Source organism: Neoarthrinium moseri (genome assembly GCF_022829205.1).
Source record: "Neoarthrinium moseri strain CBS 164.80 chromosome Unknown scaffold4_Wmoseri_CBS_16480, whole genome shotgun sequence".
Classification (NCBI taxonomy): domain Eukaryota; kingdom Fungi; phylum Ascomycota; class Sordariomycetes; order Amphisphaeriales; family Apiosporaceae; genus Neoarthrinium; species Neoarthrinium moseri.
This window is the reverse complement of record NW_026055118.1, coordinates 114,371-132,640: the sequence shown is the minus strand read 5'-3', so window position 1 is coordinate 132,640 and position 18,270 is coordinate 114,371. Positions and strand designations below refer to the sequence as shown.

At 55.2% G+C, this 18,270-nt stretch overlaps 7 protein-coding genes across 7 annotated transcripts; 2 read left to right on the top strand and 5 right to left on the bottom strand.

Annotated features, from left to right (window-relative positions):
* Window positions 1-29: 29 nt before the first annotated feature.
* Window positions 30-938, bottom strand: JN550_001839 (uncharacterized protein; the record flags this gene model as incomplete). The annotated part of the gene is made up of 1 exon (XM_049313067.1): window positions 30-938. One exon carries the CDS (start codon window positions 936-938, stop codon window positions 30-32), a length of 909 nt encoding a protein of 302 aa, XP_049175900.1.
* A 544-nt stretch (window positions 939-1,482) lies between these two features.
* Window positions 1,483-2,609, bottom strand: JN550_001838 (uncharacterized protein; the record flags this gene model as incomplete). Its single annotated transcript, XM_049313066.1, has 2 exons — window positions 1,483-2,338; window positions 2,404-2,609. 2 exons carry the CDS (start codon window positions 2,607-2,609, stop codon window positions 1,483-1,485), a joined length of 1,062 nt encoding a protein of 353 aa, XP_049175899.1.
* Window positions 2,610-3,089: 480 nt separating this feature from the next.
* JN550_001837 (uncharacterized protein) lies at window positions 3,090-4,598 on the top strand (the record flags this gene model as incomplete). The annotated part of the gene is made up of 1 exon (XM_049313065.1): window positions 3,090-4,598. The coding sequence occupies one exon, from the start codon at window positions 3,090-3,092 to the stop codon at window positions 4,596-4,598; it is 1,509 nt and encodes a 502-aa protein (XP_049175898.1).
* A 2,552-nt stretch (window positions 4,599-7,150) lies between these two features.
* JN550_001836 (uncharacterized protein) lies at window positions 7,151-8,389 on the bottom strand (the record flags this gene model as incomplete). The annotated part of the gene is made up of 1 exon (XM_049313064.1): window positions 7,151-8,389. One exon carries the CDS (start codon window positions 8,387-8,389, stop codon window positions 7,151-7,153), a length of 1,239 nt encoding a protein of 412 aa, XP_049175897.1.
* Window positions 8,390-12,073: 3,684 nt separating this feature from the next.
* On the bottom strand, window positions 12,074-13,501 carry JN550_001835 (uncharacterized protein; the record flags this gene model as incomplete). The annotated part of the gene is made up of 2 exons (XM_049313063.1): window positions 12,074-12,786; window positions 13,267-13,501. The coding sequence occupies 2 exons, from the start codon at window positions 13,499-13,501 to the stop codon at window positions 12,074-12,076; spliced, it is 948 nt and encodes a 315-aa protein (XP_049175896.1).
* An 885-nt stretch (window positions 13,502-14,386) lies between these two features.
* On the bottom strand, window positions 14,387-15,046 carry JN550_001834 (uncharacterized protein; the record flags this gene model as incomplete). The annotated part of the gene is made up of 1 exon (XM_049313062.1): window positions 14,387-15,046. The coding sequence occupies one exon, from the start codon at window positions 15,044-15,046 to the stop codon at window positions 14,387-14,389; it is 660 nt and encodes a 219-aa protein (XP_049175895.1).
* Window positions 15,047-17,402: 2,356 nt separating this feature from the next.
* Window positions 17,403-18,263, top strand: JN550_001833 (uncharacterized protein; the record flags this gene model as incomplete). The annotated part of the gene is made up of 1 exon (XM_049313061.1): window positions 17,403-18,263. One exon carries the CDS (start codon window positions 17,403-17,405, stop codon window positions 18,261-18,263), a length of 861 nt encoding a protein of 286 aa, XP_049175894.1.
* Between the last annotated feature and the right edge of the window lie 7 nt (window positions 18,264-18,270).

Sequence of the window (18,270 nt, the reverse complement as noted above, 5' to 3'; positions counted from 1 at the left end):
GCTGCGCTGTACATTCCCCTAGCACATCATCACAAACCCTCGCCCGGCTTCTTGTTCTTCTTCTTCTTGCCCTCGAGGTTCTCCAGTATTCTCTCCACCTCCATCATGGCATCGGGGTCACCCAAGATGCTGCTGGGGCCCTCAACCGCGTCATAGTGCCCACCCGCGTAGTCAAACACCCACACCTTGTCCCGGAGGAGCAGGATGACCTCGAGCTCGACCTCGCCCCTGTCACTTTCGAGCAGCCGCCCCTGCCGCCGCCACATCTGCACCTGGTCGGTCACGCGCCGCAGCAGCTCCCCCAGCTTGTCGGCGCCGGGCTCGGGCGCGGGGTCCGCCATGCCGCGGTACACCTCCTCGGCGTCCAGGTTGACGCTGACGTGGCAGCCGAGGATGAGGTCGTCCACGGGGTCCTTCTGGAGGAACACGAGCGTGTCCTCGGACGGGACGAGCTCCTGGCCGCTCATGGGGTCGTCGTACGGCAGGCCCTGCAGCGGGCCGACCTCGGCGATGTAGTGCGGGAGGTGGCCCTTCTTGTCGTCCGAGTGCACGTGGTGCGCGAGCTCGAACGTCAGCTGCCGCAGGCGGTGGTGGTCGCCCTGGGCGCGGGCCTCGGCGAAGCCGGCCGCGGTGTCCTGGTTATAGGACCGCAGGTTCTCCAGCTCGACCTTGAGCTCGTCCGTGAGCTGGTCCCGCGCGCCGTACAGCCCGTACAGCTTCAGGGACACGTAACCACCCACAGCACCCACGACGACACCTGCTCCGATGGCCATGTCTTTTAACCGGCTGCGAAAGGGCGGCTTGTAGATATTGGCATGAGGGTCATAGTGGAAGGGGCGTTGCTGTCGCCACGGCCGCAGTTGGGGCTGGGGTGTCTTTGGAGACGGTCTGATGAGCCGCGAGACGGGCAGCTGCCGTATTCGAGCCCTTGTTATCATCTTGACTGTGTGCCGGATGAGTTCTGATGAATTTCGTCGATAGCCACGGAGAAATGGCTTTTTCAGATGAGATGGTTTGTCTGATATTCGATGATGGCAGGGGTCCGGGTAGTGACGCTTTGTTGCATATCGGTCGTCAGCTGGCGGTGGGCAGTTTGCTTGATCGACGAATAACCCCAACAAAAGCATATACACCTGCAACCTCAGTATCTCTGGTTTACAAGGCAACAAATTGTGCTTAAAACTACGGCACATAATAGTTGACGCCAAAAAGTGCAGACACTAACTAATACAGTTGTGGCGATTACCGACTCTGTATTCCTTCTTGACGGCCTGAGGTTGGAGTCATGTCCTTGCAGTGATCAGCTGTTTGAACCGGGCAAAGCAAATATTGTGTTGCAGTGTCAAAACTTCCTTTCTGCCACCATGAGATGTCAAAGGGCCTTTTTTTATTTTTTTATATGACAGTCCGAAATGGCTCAAGACTTATGAAAGTGGGGGTGCCAAACACAGGCATGGTATCATCAATTGTTTTCCTCTATATTCATCGCCCAACCAATGCGTCAGCCAGCCGCTTGCCCTTCTCCCCTCCTAGCCATAGAGAATCGTCCCCCTCTCCTTCGCCTCTGGCCATCTCTACGGCCTCTTGATAGCCCTTGGTGACCATCTCCTCGTCCACCCTCAGGCCGTTCTCAACCAGAGCCGTGATCACCCCTCGTGTCCGTGCTATCTCACGCATTGTGTCCAGGGGTATCGAGTCGTTTTGGCTCGAGTAGACGTTCAAGCCCACGCTCTCCTCGATCCTTGTGATGCCTGGACCGCTGGACTCGGCGGCAGCACCCTCGCCTTCTATATGCTTGCTGATCCAAATGTAACCGTTGACGCCCAGGATGACATCGATCTTCTCACCACCCTCTGCCCCCGAGCTTGAAATGTCCAGCGTGAATGCTTGACGCCGGGCCCTGACTACACCACCGCCACCACCCGTGCCAGTGACTGCCATGAAGACGCCGTTCCGTAACTTGCCGTACTTCAAACTTCGCGTATGCAGCACCGCTGCACCGTCGTTGTACAATTGCTGCACTTCTGCCACCAGGAGTTCGCCCTCGCTGAAGAATGTGCGGATCTGCAGCTCGTCGGTCTCGGTTCTACGGCGTTGGATACCGCCGGGAAGGTTGATGGCGGACAGGGGCAGCTGTGCCAGCAGTGCTGCGCCGACGTCCACCCGCCAGCGACGGGCTTGCACCTCCACAATACGTCCCACCACCAGGTCACCGATCTCAGGTGTGTACCGCGCGCGCAAGGGACGGACAGAGAGGAGCTTGTTGGTTTTGGACAGGGTACCGGCGACTGACGATATGATCTGCGGTGGTTCGGGAATGGTGTATGTGCCGTGACCACTATAGGGCGGGATCAGAAGACAGAACAGGCAGCAAAGACCTGAGTGGGCGAGGGTATGGCTTACCGCATCCATTGGGGGTCCTCAGTAATAACTTCGCCGGGCGTCACGATGGCCTCGTCCCTTCTCGCCCGCTTGGTGGGGCGGCCCATGGAGACGTCACCGTCCAAGTCGACGCCGCCGTCCGAGTCGGAGTCGGACTGAGAACCATCTTGGTACAGACTGCGAGTTGGCTCCTGAGCAACGCTCGGGGGATGTATCGTGATCGGCATTGCGGGCTGTCGCTGTCGCGCCGAGAGATGGTGGCGCGTTCTGGCGGGATGTTGAAGCTGCTGCACTGTGCTGTACCTGGGGAGCGATCTCAAAATTTTTGGATTGACGTTACTGAGCTGCAGTGTTAGACAAGCCTCTGACTGCGGTTTGCAGGGGTGTCCCTTTAGCGCTGTCAACCCCGCCAGACGGCTCCGCGAGTGACGCCCGCCCGGGTTCCAGTGGGGACCCAGGCGGCAGTTCTGGCAGGCTGTCATGGCATGTGACGATGTTGCGTCTGGCGACCTTCGTCCATCCTGCTTCATCTCATACACACCTCATCAGGCGCTTTCGTATCACCTCGAATCCGGTACATCCGGCCTACTATTTGCGCTCGAGTTATGACATGATGACTATGTAGCCTTGAGCTCTTTATCTCAAAGCCCGTGTTGTGTCACTGGCCACGCGCTACGTCATCAGGCAGAGGAATCCAAGTCGACGAGATGGACGAGTACGGCGCCGACGTCTTCGTCAACCGAGATGATCCAATACCAACCGTGCGCCTAGATGGGACCGCTTCGAGCTCTGGGTCCGCTTCCGCCTCTCAGGCGCCGACGAACCACGACTCGGATCACTCAGATGTAGAATCGCCAGCGCCTAGGCGGCGCGGCATCCGGGACCGCCTCTCGGCCTTCAGAGACAAGGCCTCCATCCAGGACAAGCTGGTGGAGAAGCTCCTGACCCAGGTTCTTCAGGATGACGGAAGCGAAGCACCTCCGGACGCGCCTCCCAAGGGCGGCGCAAGCGCTCCCGGCTCCTCAAAGCCCAACTTCAGCCTTCCCACCATGTCATACAACTTCCGCCGGTTCAACAGCCGCATCGGCGTCGTCTTCGTCTTTCAGGCCCGCGCCATCCGCCTGCTCTCATGGAAGCACCCTACCCACACTCTGTCCTTCCTGGCTATATACACTTTCGTCTGTCTGGACCCGTATCTCCTCCCGCTCTTGCCCTTGGCCATCTTGCTCTTCGGCGTCATGATACCAAACTTTGTTGCCCGGCACCCGGCCGCACCGTTCAGTCTGTCTAGCGAGCAGGCCATCGGCTACTCACCCCATGGGCCACCTTTAGCGCCAGCAAGGACCGTGAAACCCGTCAAGGAGCTCAGCCATGACTTCTTTCGCAATATGCGGGACCTTCAGAACTGCATGGAGGATTTCAGCCAGCTTCACGACGGTGTCGTAACACTCGTAGTTCCAAGAGTGAACTTCAGTAACGAGGCATTGAGCAGTGCTATATTCGTATTCGTGTTCATCGGGTGCCTGTTCATGAGCATCGCTGCCAACATATTGCCTTGGCGGTTCATTTTCTTGGTCGCAGGGTGGGCAGTGACCGTAATGGGTCATCCTTTGGTCCAGAAACAGATCGAGGCCGCCAATGAGACGCACATGAAACAGAACGGAGAGAAGGCGCGGAGTTGGATGGAAAATTGGGTTGAGGGTGATGTTATACTTGACAGTGCACCCGAAACTCGTGAGGTAGAAATATTTGAGCTACAGCGGCTCTCGGATCCCGAAGGTGAGTGGGAGCCGTGGATGTTCAGCGCCTCGCCACACGATCCCATGTCAGCTGCGAGGATATCTGGCGACCGGCCAGTGGGAGCAAGGTTTTTCGAAGACGTACAACCACCTCAGGGCTGGGAATGGAGCGAGAAGAAGTGGGCTCTAGATCTTTGGAGCAGGGAGTGGGTGGAAGATCGCATCATCACGGGGGTCGAGGTGGAGACCGAAGGTGAGAGATGGGTCTACGACATATACTACGAGCCTGAGGACAAGGTGGGCGTAGTTGAGGAAAGTAAACAACAGACGCCTACAAAGGGCAAAACGAAGGCTTCACGTTCGAAGCCAAGTTGGGAGGAGGGCGAGGACTACGAAGGGAGGAGAGGAGAATGGCGCCGGAGGCGATGGGTGAGGCTGGTGAAAAGGAAGAACCTGGGCGCGACTCAAGAATCATGAGTTGTTATCTCCTAACTCCATGTATCCTATCCTTACTTCTTTTACCCAAACTGCAGTAATGATACTAGTAAGTGTCCCATGATATTGATCCACGAAACCACTCCATGTCATCCCATTACCCTAGCTAGACTCCAATAATTCAGGCCTCGCGCCTAAAGCCGCCGACCCCAAGATTCGGCTTCGACATATTCCAAGTATCCTACAGGCAAGCCGAACCCATGCCAAAAAACAGTAGCGCCTGCACCAAGAAGCTGCCAGAGCCAACAGAACCATGCACAGCTAGTCACCCGGGGACAAATCACTTACGGTCATACGAGCTGCACGAGAAGCCGAATCGTGAAGTGGTTCAATAGCGTGACCGTAAGTTGGACAGGTTCAGGAGCAACGAGTTGGCTCTACACACGTTGTACTCTTCTCTAATCCGGTAATGACAGGCGACAAAGGATGCTACGGCAGCGAAGACGGTGGCTATACCGGGGACGAGCTCGGCAAAGCACATGGTTGCAGTTTAGGAGCTTATATAGATGGTGATTGTGTGAAACAAGGTCTATTTTTGTATTGAAATGGATATTGGTGTGTTCAACTGCTCAAAGGCTCTTTGGGCGACTGAAAAGGATGGATGGATGCACGGTTTCAACAGCTGCATCCCGCCGATCGGTTCCAAGACTTGTGACTTATCAGATTACGATGAAACAGATACTGGCAGGCCGTGTTGAAGAATATAGACATCGCCAATCTCTTTTCTTCCGCCAGCATGCTGACACCAGCAGATGTCCAGTGCATCTTCAGCAATATTCATGGACCTCCGCGGCTCTTGACCACCATTTGCACTTCCAGTTCCAGCACGAACTTCATGGTCAGATACAACATGCTGTACACGATGAATCTAAACACGAGTGCAAAGTGCTCTTCTGCAGGGCTCTCTTCATACAGCAGCCTGATCTCGTGGAACAGCCATATGAGCCAAGAACTAAAGAAAAGGACTTGGAAGGTGGTGGTCCATATTCCAGAGAGCATTTCGACGGTGTATTTCCTCCCGAAGTCGACCAATACTGTAACTGATGGAAGAAAGTCAATATTTGATGCTTCGATGTTTCGCTACCCCAGAAGGTGAATTAGTGTCGTGAGTGGAGCTAGCTTGGGAGTGTCTAATTGAAAATGCCTGCCAATTTCCAAGGTGTTGGGAAGTTAGAAGCGGTGCATTTATATAGGGCGTAGCATCAATGAATAAAAAGAATGTGTTTGTTCCATGTAGTAGAACTAGCTCAGCACTTCTATATGACAACTCCTCACTAAAGAGTATGTGTGACATATTCCTTCTTCTTATGAAAATATCATGGGATTATGCTGCACTTTGAGACACAATCTCAAACAGAACTTCTGGTCACTAGAGACCTGAGGTTTGACACTTCGCAAACACAAAGGACGGCCCTGTCTTCTCAGCGAAGTGCCATATCATGATTGGGAGAGAAACTCTACTAGTTTCGGGATGGTGTCTTCTAGAGCTTTCAGCAAGGCACACGGTCACAGCTCATGCCAATGTTGGTTGGAGTGCCCAGCTTCTGTCTCATCTGCTGTCAAGTCTGGGATACCCTTTGTCTATGGTAGCTCGCCTGGCAGAGTGTATATAAAGCCCCTCAGAGCACAAGCTCTATATTCTCACTATCACTCCCAATACACTCGGTTTGCAATTCTCGGCGCACTTTTGGCAGACCTGCTTGAATACGGAAGATGTAGGGATATTGCCTTATCATCAGCGGTTTTAGAACACTCTCCGTTCTGGAAAATATCCTGTTCACTCTCGACACCATTCTCCCCGGCGCACGTGAAGCCTACTGCATCACAGTCGTGGTCTGGGCCGCCAAAGACTTCTCGTTGATCCGATTCGCCAGACCGGCAAAGGAACATGCCCAGCTTCTCTTGCAGCTTGCCATCGCCTGCCTGGCGATCTGGGCGTCCGAGATCCTCTGGAAATCATTGAAACCAGACCTCTATGTCATATCAGAGGTGGCCTGTTACTTCAGACACATAAGGAGCTTACGAGCTCTAGAGGGCTGATCGCTGGTGATGCTTATGTGGCGAACAGAATAGACCTACCGTCGGTGGTCATGGGCTGCAGCATGGGGAAAGGCTACATTCTCAATGTGCTATATTGTTGATTAGAACGTGCAGGTGGCAAATATCCCCAGGGAAAGGGATTCAATGCATGATGCCAAATGCCCCCTACGCACGTCTAGATCGTAGTCTAGTCGCTATGTTTGACTACCTACACAATTGGTATCACGTTAGCTCACTCTTCTCGTTGGCCAATCACATATGTTTGACTACTGAATATACATAGCATCATATCACAAGGTGTCAAATTCCTTTGGCCATGCTACAAAATTGAGGAGAAAAGAGGGTATCCAAGTACAACACGAAATCAAACACCCTGCGCCTTGCCATCCAGACCTCCCAGAACATTACCCCTTTTGAGCGCCCCCTCGGACGCAGTGCCCCAGTGCCAACGCCTTTCATGTTAAATGAAGCGGCACCATGTGATGTGGCAATGATTATGTGATGACCATCTTGTCCAAGATCTTGTGGATCCCGTGGTTCTTCCCCTTGCCCTCGTCAATCTCCTCGGCCGTCTTCCGGGCCCTCTCGATGAGCACCGCGAGGACCTGGCGCGTGTAGTCAAAGCTACCGGTGCTCTCCATGTACTTGACGGCATAGCGCTTGACCTCATCATCGGTCGGCTTCTGTTTCAGGATGTTGATGAGTTGCAGATTGGACGGGTCGGACCGGATGCTGTGAATGACCGGGAACGAGAACTTGCCCTCGGTAAGATCCTCGCACAAGCCCTTGTTATTGCTGTACTCGACCGACGAGAGGTTCATGTAGTCGTCTCGGATCTGGAAGACCAGGCCCATCAGGTTCACAAGCTCAATGCAGTCTATCAGCGAGCGCGATTCGGCCTGCATGAGCTTGATGCCAAGACGGAAAAGGCCCCCGGTCTTGTTGCCAACCATTTCAAGGTAGTCTTCCTCGGTCGGGCACGTCAGGGTATCTCTCCAGAACAGATCCATACCCTGTCCTCGGTGCAGGTTGATCAGCTCCTCCATGTAGATGCTGACAGCCTTTGGGTTCTTGAGCTTCTGCAGCTCTTGTAAAGCGGCAAAGTAGATGTAATTGGCCGAGTTGATGGTCTGGGCAGTCCCGAAAATGCTGTGCGCCACGGGCAGTCCGCGGCGCAGAGTGGAATTGTCCTCAACGTCGTCGACCAGCAACGAAGCATTGTGCAGCATGCCGACGACCTTTGTGATGACCTCGATGCTGTCCTGGGGCACCTCGAGCCAGGTGTTGAAGGCGGCGATCAGCTGGGTCCGGAAATCCTTGCCCGGCTGGCTGGTCACGTAGTCGTAGGGTCCCCATATGATCTTCTCCTTCTGGTCCGTCCACGTCCTCCTGGCAATGAAGTTCAGATCCTCGGTGGCGTAGCGGGACGGGTCGGGGGGAGGACCCGAGGGCGACATGATGGCAGTGAAGGGCTGGATCTTGCCGCCAGAGGCCGAGGTGGTCGAGGAGGTGTGGCGATGGTGCCTGGGCCCGCCTAGCCAGTTGGACTCGGGCAGCGGTCGCAAGACTGACTTGGAGGGCGGGTGTGGAATGGCGTGGCCGGTGGAGGAGGTCCTCGGCGGGATGGCGTTTGGCGACTGGAAGGGTAGGGAGGGGGGAGGATGAGCAGTCGTGTCCGAGGAGAGCATCTCGTCGATGGTAGGCACCTTTCCAGGGAGCCTCGTCTGGATCATGCAGGCAGCCGCGGCTTTATACGACTGAGCTGGCTGCGCTGGCCGTGCTCAAGGTCTCGCCTGGGCCGCAATCCAATGCAACACGGCGGGAGGAGGGGAGGAGGGGAGGACGGGCGATGGGAGCTTCGAGCTGTGGCAGCTCCAGTGGGGTCGGCGGGCGGGTGTCCTGCAGGACGGTGGCGTATGTCTGCAGCGCCCTCGAACTTGGTAGGTGGGACAAAGGGCTTTCTGGCTTGGATGTAACTACACACTGGCTCTGGCTCTGGCTCCTCTTGCAGGACCTCGGTATCTATACCCAGGCCGAGATGTGCGAGGTATACGAGTCCCGTCTGGCGGAGACGAATCGTTGACGCGCAAGACGAGGCAGTGCGGATTCTAGGCAGTAGCTGGAGGTTGATGACACTGACGGACAGCTTTGCATGCAAGCTTGGTGAGCGATGGTGGGGCTCGGAGCAGGGCAAGCAAAGCCGTTTGTCAACCACCAAGCACCTAAGCAGTTAGCGACTTCTACCAATACCGGAGAGGTTTAACTAGGTGCCTTGGGTCCACGGGTATGTAGTTGGTAACGTGGCTAGGTCGTCGGCGGCCGGCTTCTCTTCTGGAAGCACATCCAATGTCGTGAAATCCCGACGGCCAAGGATCGGGTACGACTGCGAGGCACATGGGAGGGAGGCCGCGAACCTACGGCATATATATATATCTCTCTCTATATCTTCATACTCGTATCGTCGTCGTTTTGAGCCATTGCTCGTCAATGGTTCCGAGCCCCTGATTAACTGCATCGGGTGAAGGGTTCTGCGGTCCATCTGCAGCTCCCTGACGGATTGTCATGCAGAGCTGCAGCGTGCTGGCTTAGCGGACGTCATAGCGGCTGCCGCCCAGCGCCTGTGCCTTAAGTAACTCAATTAGCTCCCTCCATGTGATTGAATGGTTGATACCGAGCCTCGATAGTGCCCGTCAGCCAGTTAGCGAGGGCCCCCCAGGACGGGGCTCTCTCCGAAGCCGTCGCTTCCGGGATGCCATCATGATTCATTCGGCTGCCACATATGGAGCTCTATCCCTTAGCTGACTATCCAGGTAGGCGCCGTTGAGCATATCAAGTGCCTAAGCGAATGCCATCTTCTGCATTCTCAAGAGCATACAAGCGAGTCTGCGAACGGTAGCTGCAGGTGCTGCGTCTGAAAACACATCTGCGATGATGAATTTGATTGAATAGGCAAAACCCAGTCGCTAGTTAGGGATAGACTTACGCGATAGGTCGTGCTCAGTTGACAAGGGAGGCCAGGCACCATGGACAGCTAAATCACAGCTTCCCCATATTGCAGCCCTGCTGAACGTCCCAGTCCCTCACGGAGACCAACGTACGCTCTATTTGGGCCTTCAACAAGCAATACAAGTCTCCCTCCATGCCAGCCTATGTGAGGTACGTGACTTACTCTACCAGCTGGGTGTCTACTCTCGTACACCTGGTCCTTGGGCGCACAGCAAATGGCTATACGCAACACGTCTTGGCACCTGCAGAGCCCGGGGAAACTGAGGCTCACCCCGCGTTTCAGCGGTCCCGGGAACAAAAGCCCGCCGTTCCCAGCAGGCTGTATCGCTACCGCAGCTACTTATGCCCAGTACGGTAAGTTACTAGTTATAGCTTACCCGGCTGTCTGTTATTGGTGTCTGAGCTTCCCCAGCGACTGCCTAGGTACCTAGGTAGGTGCTGTGAGGCAAACAAACCACCGTTGGTTGCCCCGTCAACCGGCGCACACACCACCCCCAACGTCACAAGGGTCCGCCGTTGTCGTTGGGCATCACCTCACGTTACCATGTACACAGGAAACACAGCAGCCATTTCGGGCAGTCCGAGATATACATCGGCGGGTCTGCTCTGCTTGCCCATCCCTCGCCTTGCCGTGTTCTCACGGGAACCCTAATCGATGCGCCCCCAGCCCAACATTCTCTTCTTCATCCACTTGTATTATTCTTGAAACCGGGCAGCATTCCCTTCGGCGTTCTGTCAGCATTATCATCAGCCATTCGAGTCGAGTCGCAGCCGTTCTGAATCCGAGTCTTGCCGTCACTCCTTCTTGCGCGCCGCGACTTACACCGGACTAGTGTGTGTCGCGTACTGTACCATATCAGCCCGAAAACCCAACAAACAAAACACTAAACACCACCACACATCACAATGGAGAACCTGCTCTCGGTAGCCTTCGACCACCTCTCGTCCTACGACGGCGCAAAGATCCGCAAGGGTCTGCGCCAGGTCGAGGGTCTTCTGGCAACCATCTGTCTCTCCAAGAAGGACGATGATCGCGACCCAGGCGGAGGTGGGTTGCTGTTCGACGACGATGGGCCCCCGCGGTCGCCTACGTCGCCAAAGAACCTGGCCGAGATCTCGGAGGATCCGGCCTTCGAGCAGTTCTTCAAATTGCAGGAGGGCTTCGAGTGGAACGTGGCGCTGCGCCTGGTCAACGCTTTGGATCGCTTACTCGCAAAGGGCAATGACGGCCAGAACGACCTGTTGATTCTGAGCGCACTAGATCTGATCCAGGGTACCCTGCTGCTTCACCCGCCGAGCAAGATCCTGTTCTCGAGGGAGATGTACATGAACGTGAGTAGACGGCAGATTTCCCTTGCAAACGCTGCATAGGCTAACACACGGAATAACAGCTCCTCCTCGATCTATTAGAACCCGACTTCTGCCCTGCCATCATGGGAGCCACCCTCCTGACCCTCGTTGTCGCCCTGATCGACACGCCACAAAACACACGAACCTTCGAGCGCCTGGACGGTTTACTCACCATCTCGTCTCTCTTCCGCTCGCGCGGCACCAGCCGTGACGTCAAGAAGAAGTGCGTCGAATTCCTATACTTCTACCTGATGCCAGAGGTCCCGTCGATCCCATCGGCATCGGCCACGGATTCGATGCCCGCGCTGCTGCAGCGCAGCCCTAGCAAGCTGGCCAAGGCATTCTCGGGCAACGGTAGCGGCGGTGAGGGAGGCGGCAGGGCACGATCCGACAGCGACAGCATACACACGCGCAGCCAGGAGGAGAAGCAACACATGCTCGCCCGTCACCTGAACAGCGTCGACGACCTTGTTCGCGACCTGCAGGGAAACACTCTGTTTGGAGGTGCAGTCTCTTGATTTGAGACCGTCAAGAGATACTCGCGAAAACACTATTCACGCCGAAAGGCATCGTTTCAGGACTCGTGCGGATTAGCTCCCACATAGGGTCGAAACCCACCATCACCAAGGGCTACCGCTTACAAGCCCGTACTTCAAAATTTGGATCTTTTTTCCTTTTCGTAAGGCGTTCTTGTGCTACATTGCATTACAGCGCATAGCATAGCATAAGGACACAAACTCATTGGATTCGAGGATGTTTGCCATCAGGGGTTCGGGCGTTCGACTGGATATGCGTAATACATTCATAGACGGCAGGCGAAAAGAATGCTTTCTGGGTCAGGATCTCGACATCCTTCACGCCATCATCGTTTGGCCTCATTTGTCAATTGTACATGTTTCAGAGATAGGCGTAATATATACCATTGATCATGCTATGCTAGAGACAGAGAGTGTGTGTATAAAATATCGTGACAACGTTGCGGTCCATGCATTCATACGTACATTTCCTCACCTTCATCACCACCCCCTTTCTTCCACTCCCTTCTGACTACGATTATGAAATTAATGAGTATCCCTATAATGGTCCACGTCCAACGTGCCATAGCCCGGCGAGATGGGCTCCTCCGGCGACTGCGCCGCCTGCCTCGCCTCGTCCTGGCTCAGGGGCGACGGGCTGCCGAACCCGGCGTCCAGCTCGTACAGCGTGTCCTGCTGCTGGTCGCGGTTGCGCGTCGACGCCGAGCCGACGGTGGCCGCGGAGCGGGTGCTGGCGCCGCGGGCAAGGGCGGCGCCCCGCCGGGTCGTCGCCGCGGCCGTCATGCCGGACTCGGCGCCGGGGCCCATCTCGACCGGGACCACGATGTCGCCGGGCCCGTGGGGCTGCAGCGGCACGCCGCGCTCGGCCAGGCCGGGCGTCTCGTGCGGCGTGCCCTCCTGCTGCGTGTAGGGGCCCTCCGTCGCCTGCGGCCCGAAGTAGTCGTAGACCAGCCCGCTCGGGTGGATGCGCTGGCCCCGCGTCGGCCCGCTGACCTCGGACATGGAGCCCACCACCGTCGTGTCCGCGCCCGGCGTGGGGCCCTGCTGGCTCCGCGCGTACGCGGCCGAGCGTCGCCGCCGCTCCGTGCGCCGCCGGCGGATGCAGAACCATGTCACGGCCCCGATGACGAGCGCTGCGCCGATGGCCACGCCCGCGCCGATGCCCGCCTTGGAGCTCTGCGAGAGCGAGTTGTCTGAGGATATGGTGGCCCCCGATGGTGTTGGGATCGAGGCCTCGCCTGAGCAAACGTTTTGGTTGTTGGACTCGGTGCAGACCTGCCCGGTCTGGCAGCAGCCTCCGCCGATGGAACAAGAGAATGCGTTGGGAGTCCCGCCACACCCGCGCGTGGGCACCAGCGTTGGCGTTGAAGATACTGCTACCTGGCATCCGTTTGTTGCACATACTTGACCATTGTCGCAGCAGTTACCTCCCAGTTGTGATGGACATAGAAAGGCAGTTAAGCTACATTTCCGGGGTTTACACGCCTCCGCTGTGGATGTGATCAAAGTTGGGATGACTTTTGGTACCGTGCCCGTGGAGCTAGGTAGCGTAGAAAAGGAAGTTATAGTGTTCGTGATGTTCCACCGATAGTAGTAGCTCGTTGTCTGGGTACATTTTGGGTCGCAGGCTTCGCCTTGCCCGCAACAGCCCACCTCCCAGTCAGGCTGGAAATAGCAGTACATACTATTCGGGCAGCATTTTCCCGCTCCCAACGGACCAAGATCCAAGCAATTATGCTCTCCGGACTCGCAAGACGCTACATGCTGTCGCTTCACAAATTGGCGCGCTGGCGAGGCGCCTAGGTAATAACGGGGGCTGAAGCCATCGGGTAGTACAGCGACGTCCTCGATCGCAGCATCTGGGGTGTTCTCAATCTGATCGTCGGCAATCGCTAGCGACAGGTTAGAGAGAATGAGCAGCGTGCATCTCCTGGAGAGCGAGCGCAGCAACATGGCGAACACGGTTCGGGCCTCGTAAGACCGACTAGCCTCGCGACTTTAAAAGAGCCTTGGTCATGGGCGAAGACTATAATCGAGGGATTTTAGGACCGCCGAGCAGCTTTTGGCGGTACCAGCCAGAAGCGCATCAGGGTGCAAGAAGGCGCGACTTGCGATCCAAACAAGAGAGAGAGATGTGAAGAGGCAGAATAGCCTGAGATCAGCGTCAGCGATGAGAGAGACCCTCTCGGGCTGCCATTCTGTGCATCGGTCCGCAATCCAGAACATGGCCAACAGTGGCTTCAGTATTACATGCATGCAGCTGCAAGGGTCGTTACACGGGCCTGACGGATACGGTCTACGCCGCAGCAGCCGACCGGGTCGGTCAGAAAATCAGCGAGAGCACCAACTTCTCTTTATTACGTCCGTCGATTAAGGACCTTGGGGCAAATATAATCTCAAGGCCGAAAAGAACTTGCAGAAAACATCATAGATCCCAGGAGTATCGTTGGAAATACTAGGTTTACGGCTATGGCTTCGAGGACATAACACATCTTGCCAAGGCTGCGCCAAAAGTGCGGTTACACCGAAATCAGCTTACTCCGGTGTACCCTGGTCAGCAGCCAAGCAAATAGATTGAGTCGGGGCACAAGCTGTCAGAGGTTGGACAAGACAGTCGATAGCCTTACAAATGCTCAAAGCCTCGAGGAAAGTCTGCCGTACAGTATATGATTATCTGAAACATGCTATCAATTATCCACGGTTCTGTACGTTGATTCAGTATAGGCGGGCTGGGGATTCTAGGCGCGGCCTTGTTGAGAAGACGACTGGAATTGTGTCCATTCTCTCATTTGCCATCTATGTCTATTGGTGAGGCCGGAGAGGCATCTGAGTATGAGACTATGCTGGTGCAGATGCAGTCGCCGCGAAGGCGGTTTCTTCATCCCACCACTTCTGGAAGAGAAGCAGCCTTTCCGTCCTCTCCTGTGCTAATTGCCGTCCAACTTCAGTCTTCATCATTCCCACTAGCCGCACCAACTTGTCATCGAAATGCTTGACCGTCTCGTCCATGGACCGCTCAGTTCGAGCACCCCCAAAGGTAAAGCATCTTCCGATGCCGACTCCGCCAATGGCGTCTAGACGATCAGCATCTTGGACAATGGCAAGCTCCGGATGTTCCTTGATGAGATTCTGCACCCGAGCTGGATCCTTGATCTCGCTGGAGTAGCTGACACCGAGGCAAATTGTCTGAACTTTCTGTGCAAGTTGCTCATCAGCACCATATGACAGAAGAAGCTTATAGACTAAGGTAGAAGCATCTTCATCTGGCTTTAAGTACTTCTTGTCTCCAACGTCATGGAGGAGAGCACTGAGTATGACGGTCTGAAGATCAAGACCTGACGATGCGGGAGATTGGGCGTAGATGTGCTTTGCAAGTCCTAGGACTCTCTGTATGTGATTGAAATCATGTGACCCATCGTAGAGAGCCATATACTGCTTGACATACTCAGTCACCGCGCTGACGAGCTTGTCATCGACAGTGTCTTGCGCTGCGCCCATCCTTGAGAGCCTAGGTGGAGAGTTACCCTGCCGAGCTGGTCAGCATGCAGGATAGCCGCTGAAGAATTTCGATATATGCAAGCAAGCTTGAGGTGGAAAAACCATGGGAGCCGAGTTGGAGTGTCAACTTGAAGACTCATAGGACATTGGTGACACCTAGGCGCCGAATGACGCGTTAGGGGGAGGGAAGGTTGCAGTGAGATCCGCATGGGCACTTACACAAGATTCACGTTGCCGAACTTTCGAGGACTAGACCTTGTTCCAAGTTGAGCAGTTCGGGAGAACTACCTTGGAAGATTGACCGGTAGGATCAGGACCAAAACAAGATGGTGGTCAAGTAATGGTCGAGTCTTGAGTCAAACTTAAGGAGCTGGTCGATTGTCCAGGCAGATGTTCTGTAAGCGCGTTGCGACGCGGTGGTTGTTGTGAGCTGATGACTATGATTTCCAGTTATCACAAGAAGCGGCTGCGCTCTCCGCAGGTTCACGCCGGCTGGTAACGCAGGCTTAGGCAGACACTGCCTAAACTTATCAGTCATGTGACTTGAAGATTAGCACATTTTCCAGTACCAGTCCTGCCAGTGTTCAGTTTCCATTCTACTGGGAAGTAACCGAACAAATGTACAAGCTCACAGCGTCGTCACTCAGCACAGCCATTCTAGAACAACTTTTCGGCATTGGCACGCTTCCAATATTTGCGCTGCACGCCCCAGACGATCCAGCCTTCGCCAGTGGGATCATGATTGTGAAAGGACCGTACGTCCGTTGTGTGACTGACGCTACATACCCGCCGAGGCTAGTGAATTGCATGCATGAAGCCGACGCAGCCCATCTCACCTCATTCCGCCGAAATCAACGCCCGGCGACTTAGCACGCAAACTTGGCACCGGGGCAGGCAGGCCAAGGCAGACAAGCCAAGACGCCCTTCAATCGAGTACCTATCAAACAAGCATAGAATAGTTGGGACGATAGTTTGTGCCATTGACTTCTAGAAGGCCGTGACCTCCTAAGGGACCCGAACCGAAGCTTCTGCTTTACGACTATCATAGTCTAGAATCTGACCATGCGCCGCAACAGCCCCGGGCACTTCAAGGTACGGCGTCTGTACTATTTCGCGAAGACTTCCCGGCACGTAATGCCCATCAAGTGAAGCAAATGTCGGCGCCACATTTTGATCTCTGCCAGGTTTTACGCAGGATGTCGGTCTGGCTGTTCATGGTTTCTGCAGCATCACAGCTTTGCTGCCTCCTGACTCGCCCGATCTACAGTTCATCGTTGATCAAGCACATTGGACCGCTCAGTCAATGACAATGAGTTCCACATGACAGCCTGCATACATGCAAATGCGTACGATATGCACTTCGTACATGAATGCCAGGAAGCTCCCTGGTCGTATTATCATGCTGGCTGGCTGTGTTGCCATGTCTGGTCGCTCTTCCTGCCAGAGCTGTCCTGTCGGATTGCCGAACCAACGTATGCCCCTCTTCAAAGTTGAGATGCAGATCTGTGCATGCAGTCCACTGCAGCCATCAACAAGACATGCTGCGCCATCATTGGCCGAGTACTCGTCAACCGCGTGTGATAGATGATAGGCGAGTTGACGAAAGACTGGTATTGGTTGCTGGCCGCTTCTCTTGAGCCAATAAGCGCTGGGCTATAGACGCCTGCGCATCCTGTTTAGGTCTAGCTGGCCAGACTCCCCCGCCAATGCTCTGTGATTTTCTATTTTTTGCTCAGCCATCGCACAGAGGTCGCCATGGTTTCCTGGGTCACCCAATGTGCTTAGCCGCCGGGCATGCAAGACCGCAGTCTTGTGCTGCACCGAACGCCTTCTCGGACTGGGAACATGTGCTCAAGTGATATTGCCATGGGTTGATATGCATCATTGACCAAAGAGAAGCCTGCTCCCCCATGTGGACCTCTACAGACTCTGCCTAGTCTGCGGATGACTGCCGGCGACGTCCTGAATGGTCATGGCCACGGTCTAGTAACGGGCCTCTGTGGCCTCACTTGTTGGCCCCCATGATTATAATAATAGCCAACCCGCCCTCTCATTTCCGTCTCTTCTTCTCTTCTTCTCCAGCAAGCATTCAATCCTCAAAAGCTGGTTTTTCGTTTTTTCTCTCTTCCCCCTTTTCTGTTTCCCTGTGATCGATAGAGCTGCGCTCTACTCACATCTTAATTTTCAACCTATACCAAAAAATCCAAAATTGCATACTAGTTGCCGGTCAACTATACTCCCTAATCACCAACGAATACCCTCCTAATAAAAACCAAATCCTAGCTTTTCTTGCTCATCAAGCCCTTGAATTACTCCAAGAAACGTCAATTTGCAACAGCAACATCAATCATTCAGAATGTCGACCGTTCAGCTCTCCTTCTCTCTTCGCGTTTCTTCTGGCGTCAAGTCCGTCCATTTGCTTGGTTCCTGGGACAACTACGTCGGCCAACTCCCGCTCTCCAAGGACAAGTCTTCCTCCAAGTCCGGTTCGTGGAAGGGCACCTTCAGATTTCAGGGCAATCTCGAGGCTGGTCAGCGCTACTGGTACTACTACATCATCGATGGGTACCATGTCTCGCACAACCCCAGTGAGGCTTCGACCGTCGAGCCCACTACCGGCCGAGAATTGAACATTCTTGACGTCCCCAAGGACAAGTCTTCCAAGTCTTCCAAGTCTCACAGCTCCAGCAAGAGCTCGTCGAAGCACTCCTCGTCAAAGGACTCCAAGCACAGATCGTCGAAGCGTGGCTCCCTCGCCGTCGACATCCCCAAGGGCCGTCCTCTCTCCACATCGCAGATCAAGGCACCAAAGCCAATTTCTCCCCATGCTACCCGTCACATCCTCGATGCTGACTACTGCGACGAGGGCACCATCGACGAGCTCACCGCCCGCTTCGGCAGCACTGGCTTCGAGGAGGAGTACATCAACGACTTCTCCAGCTCGCCCGTCTCTTCCAGCGGCTCCAGCCTGTCCTACCGCTCCGACAGCTCCTCGCCAAGCTCATCGCTCTCCGGCTACAGCACTCCCAGCTCCGACTGCAGCAACTGCACCTGCGAGCGATACGGCATCACCCGCAAGGGCGACCGTGTCAAGATCGACTGCGGTGGTGCCCGATGTGGCTACAGCGATTCCGAGAGCTGCTCCAGTGGCGACGAGTCCGAGGAGGAGTACTACTCGCACAGCGCCCGCCGCAACGGCATGGTTGTGCGAGCGTGAAGACCTG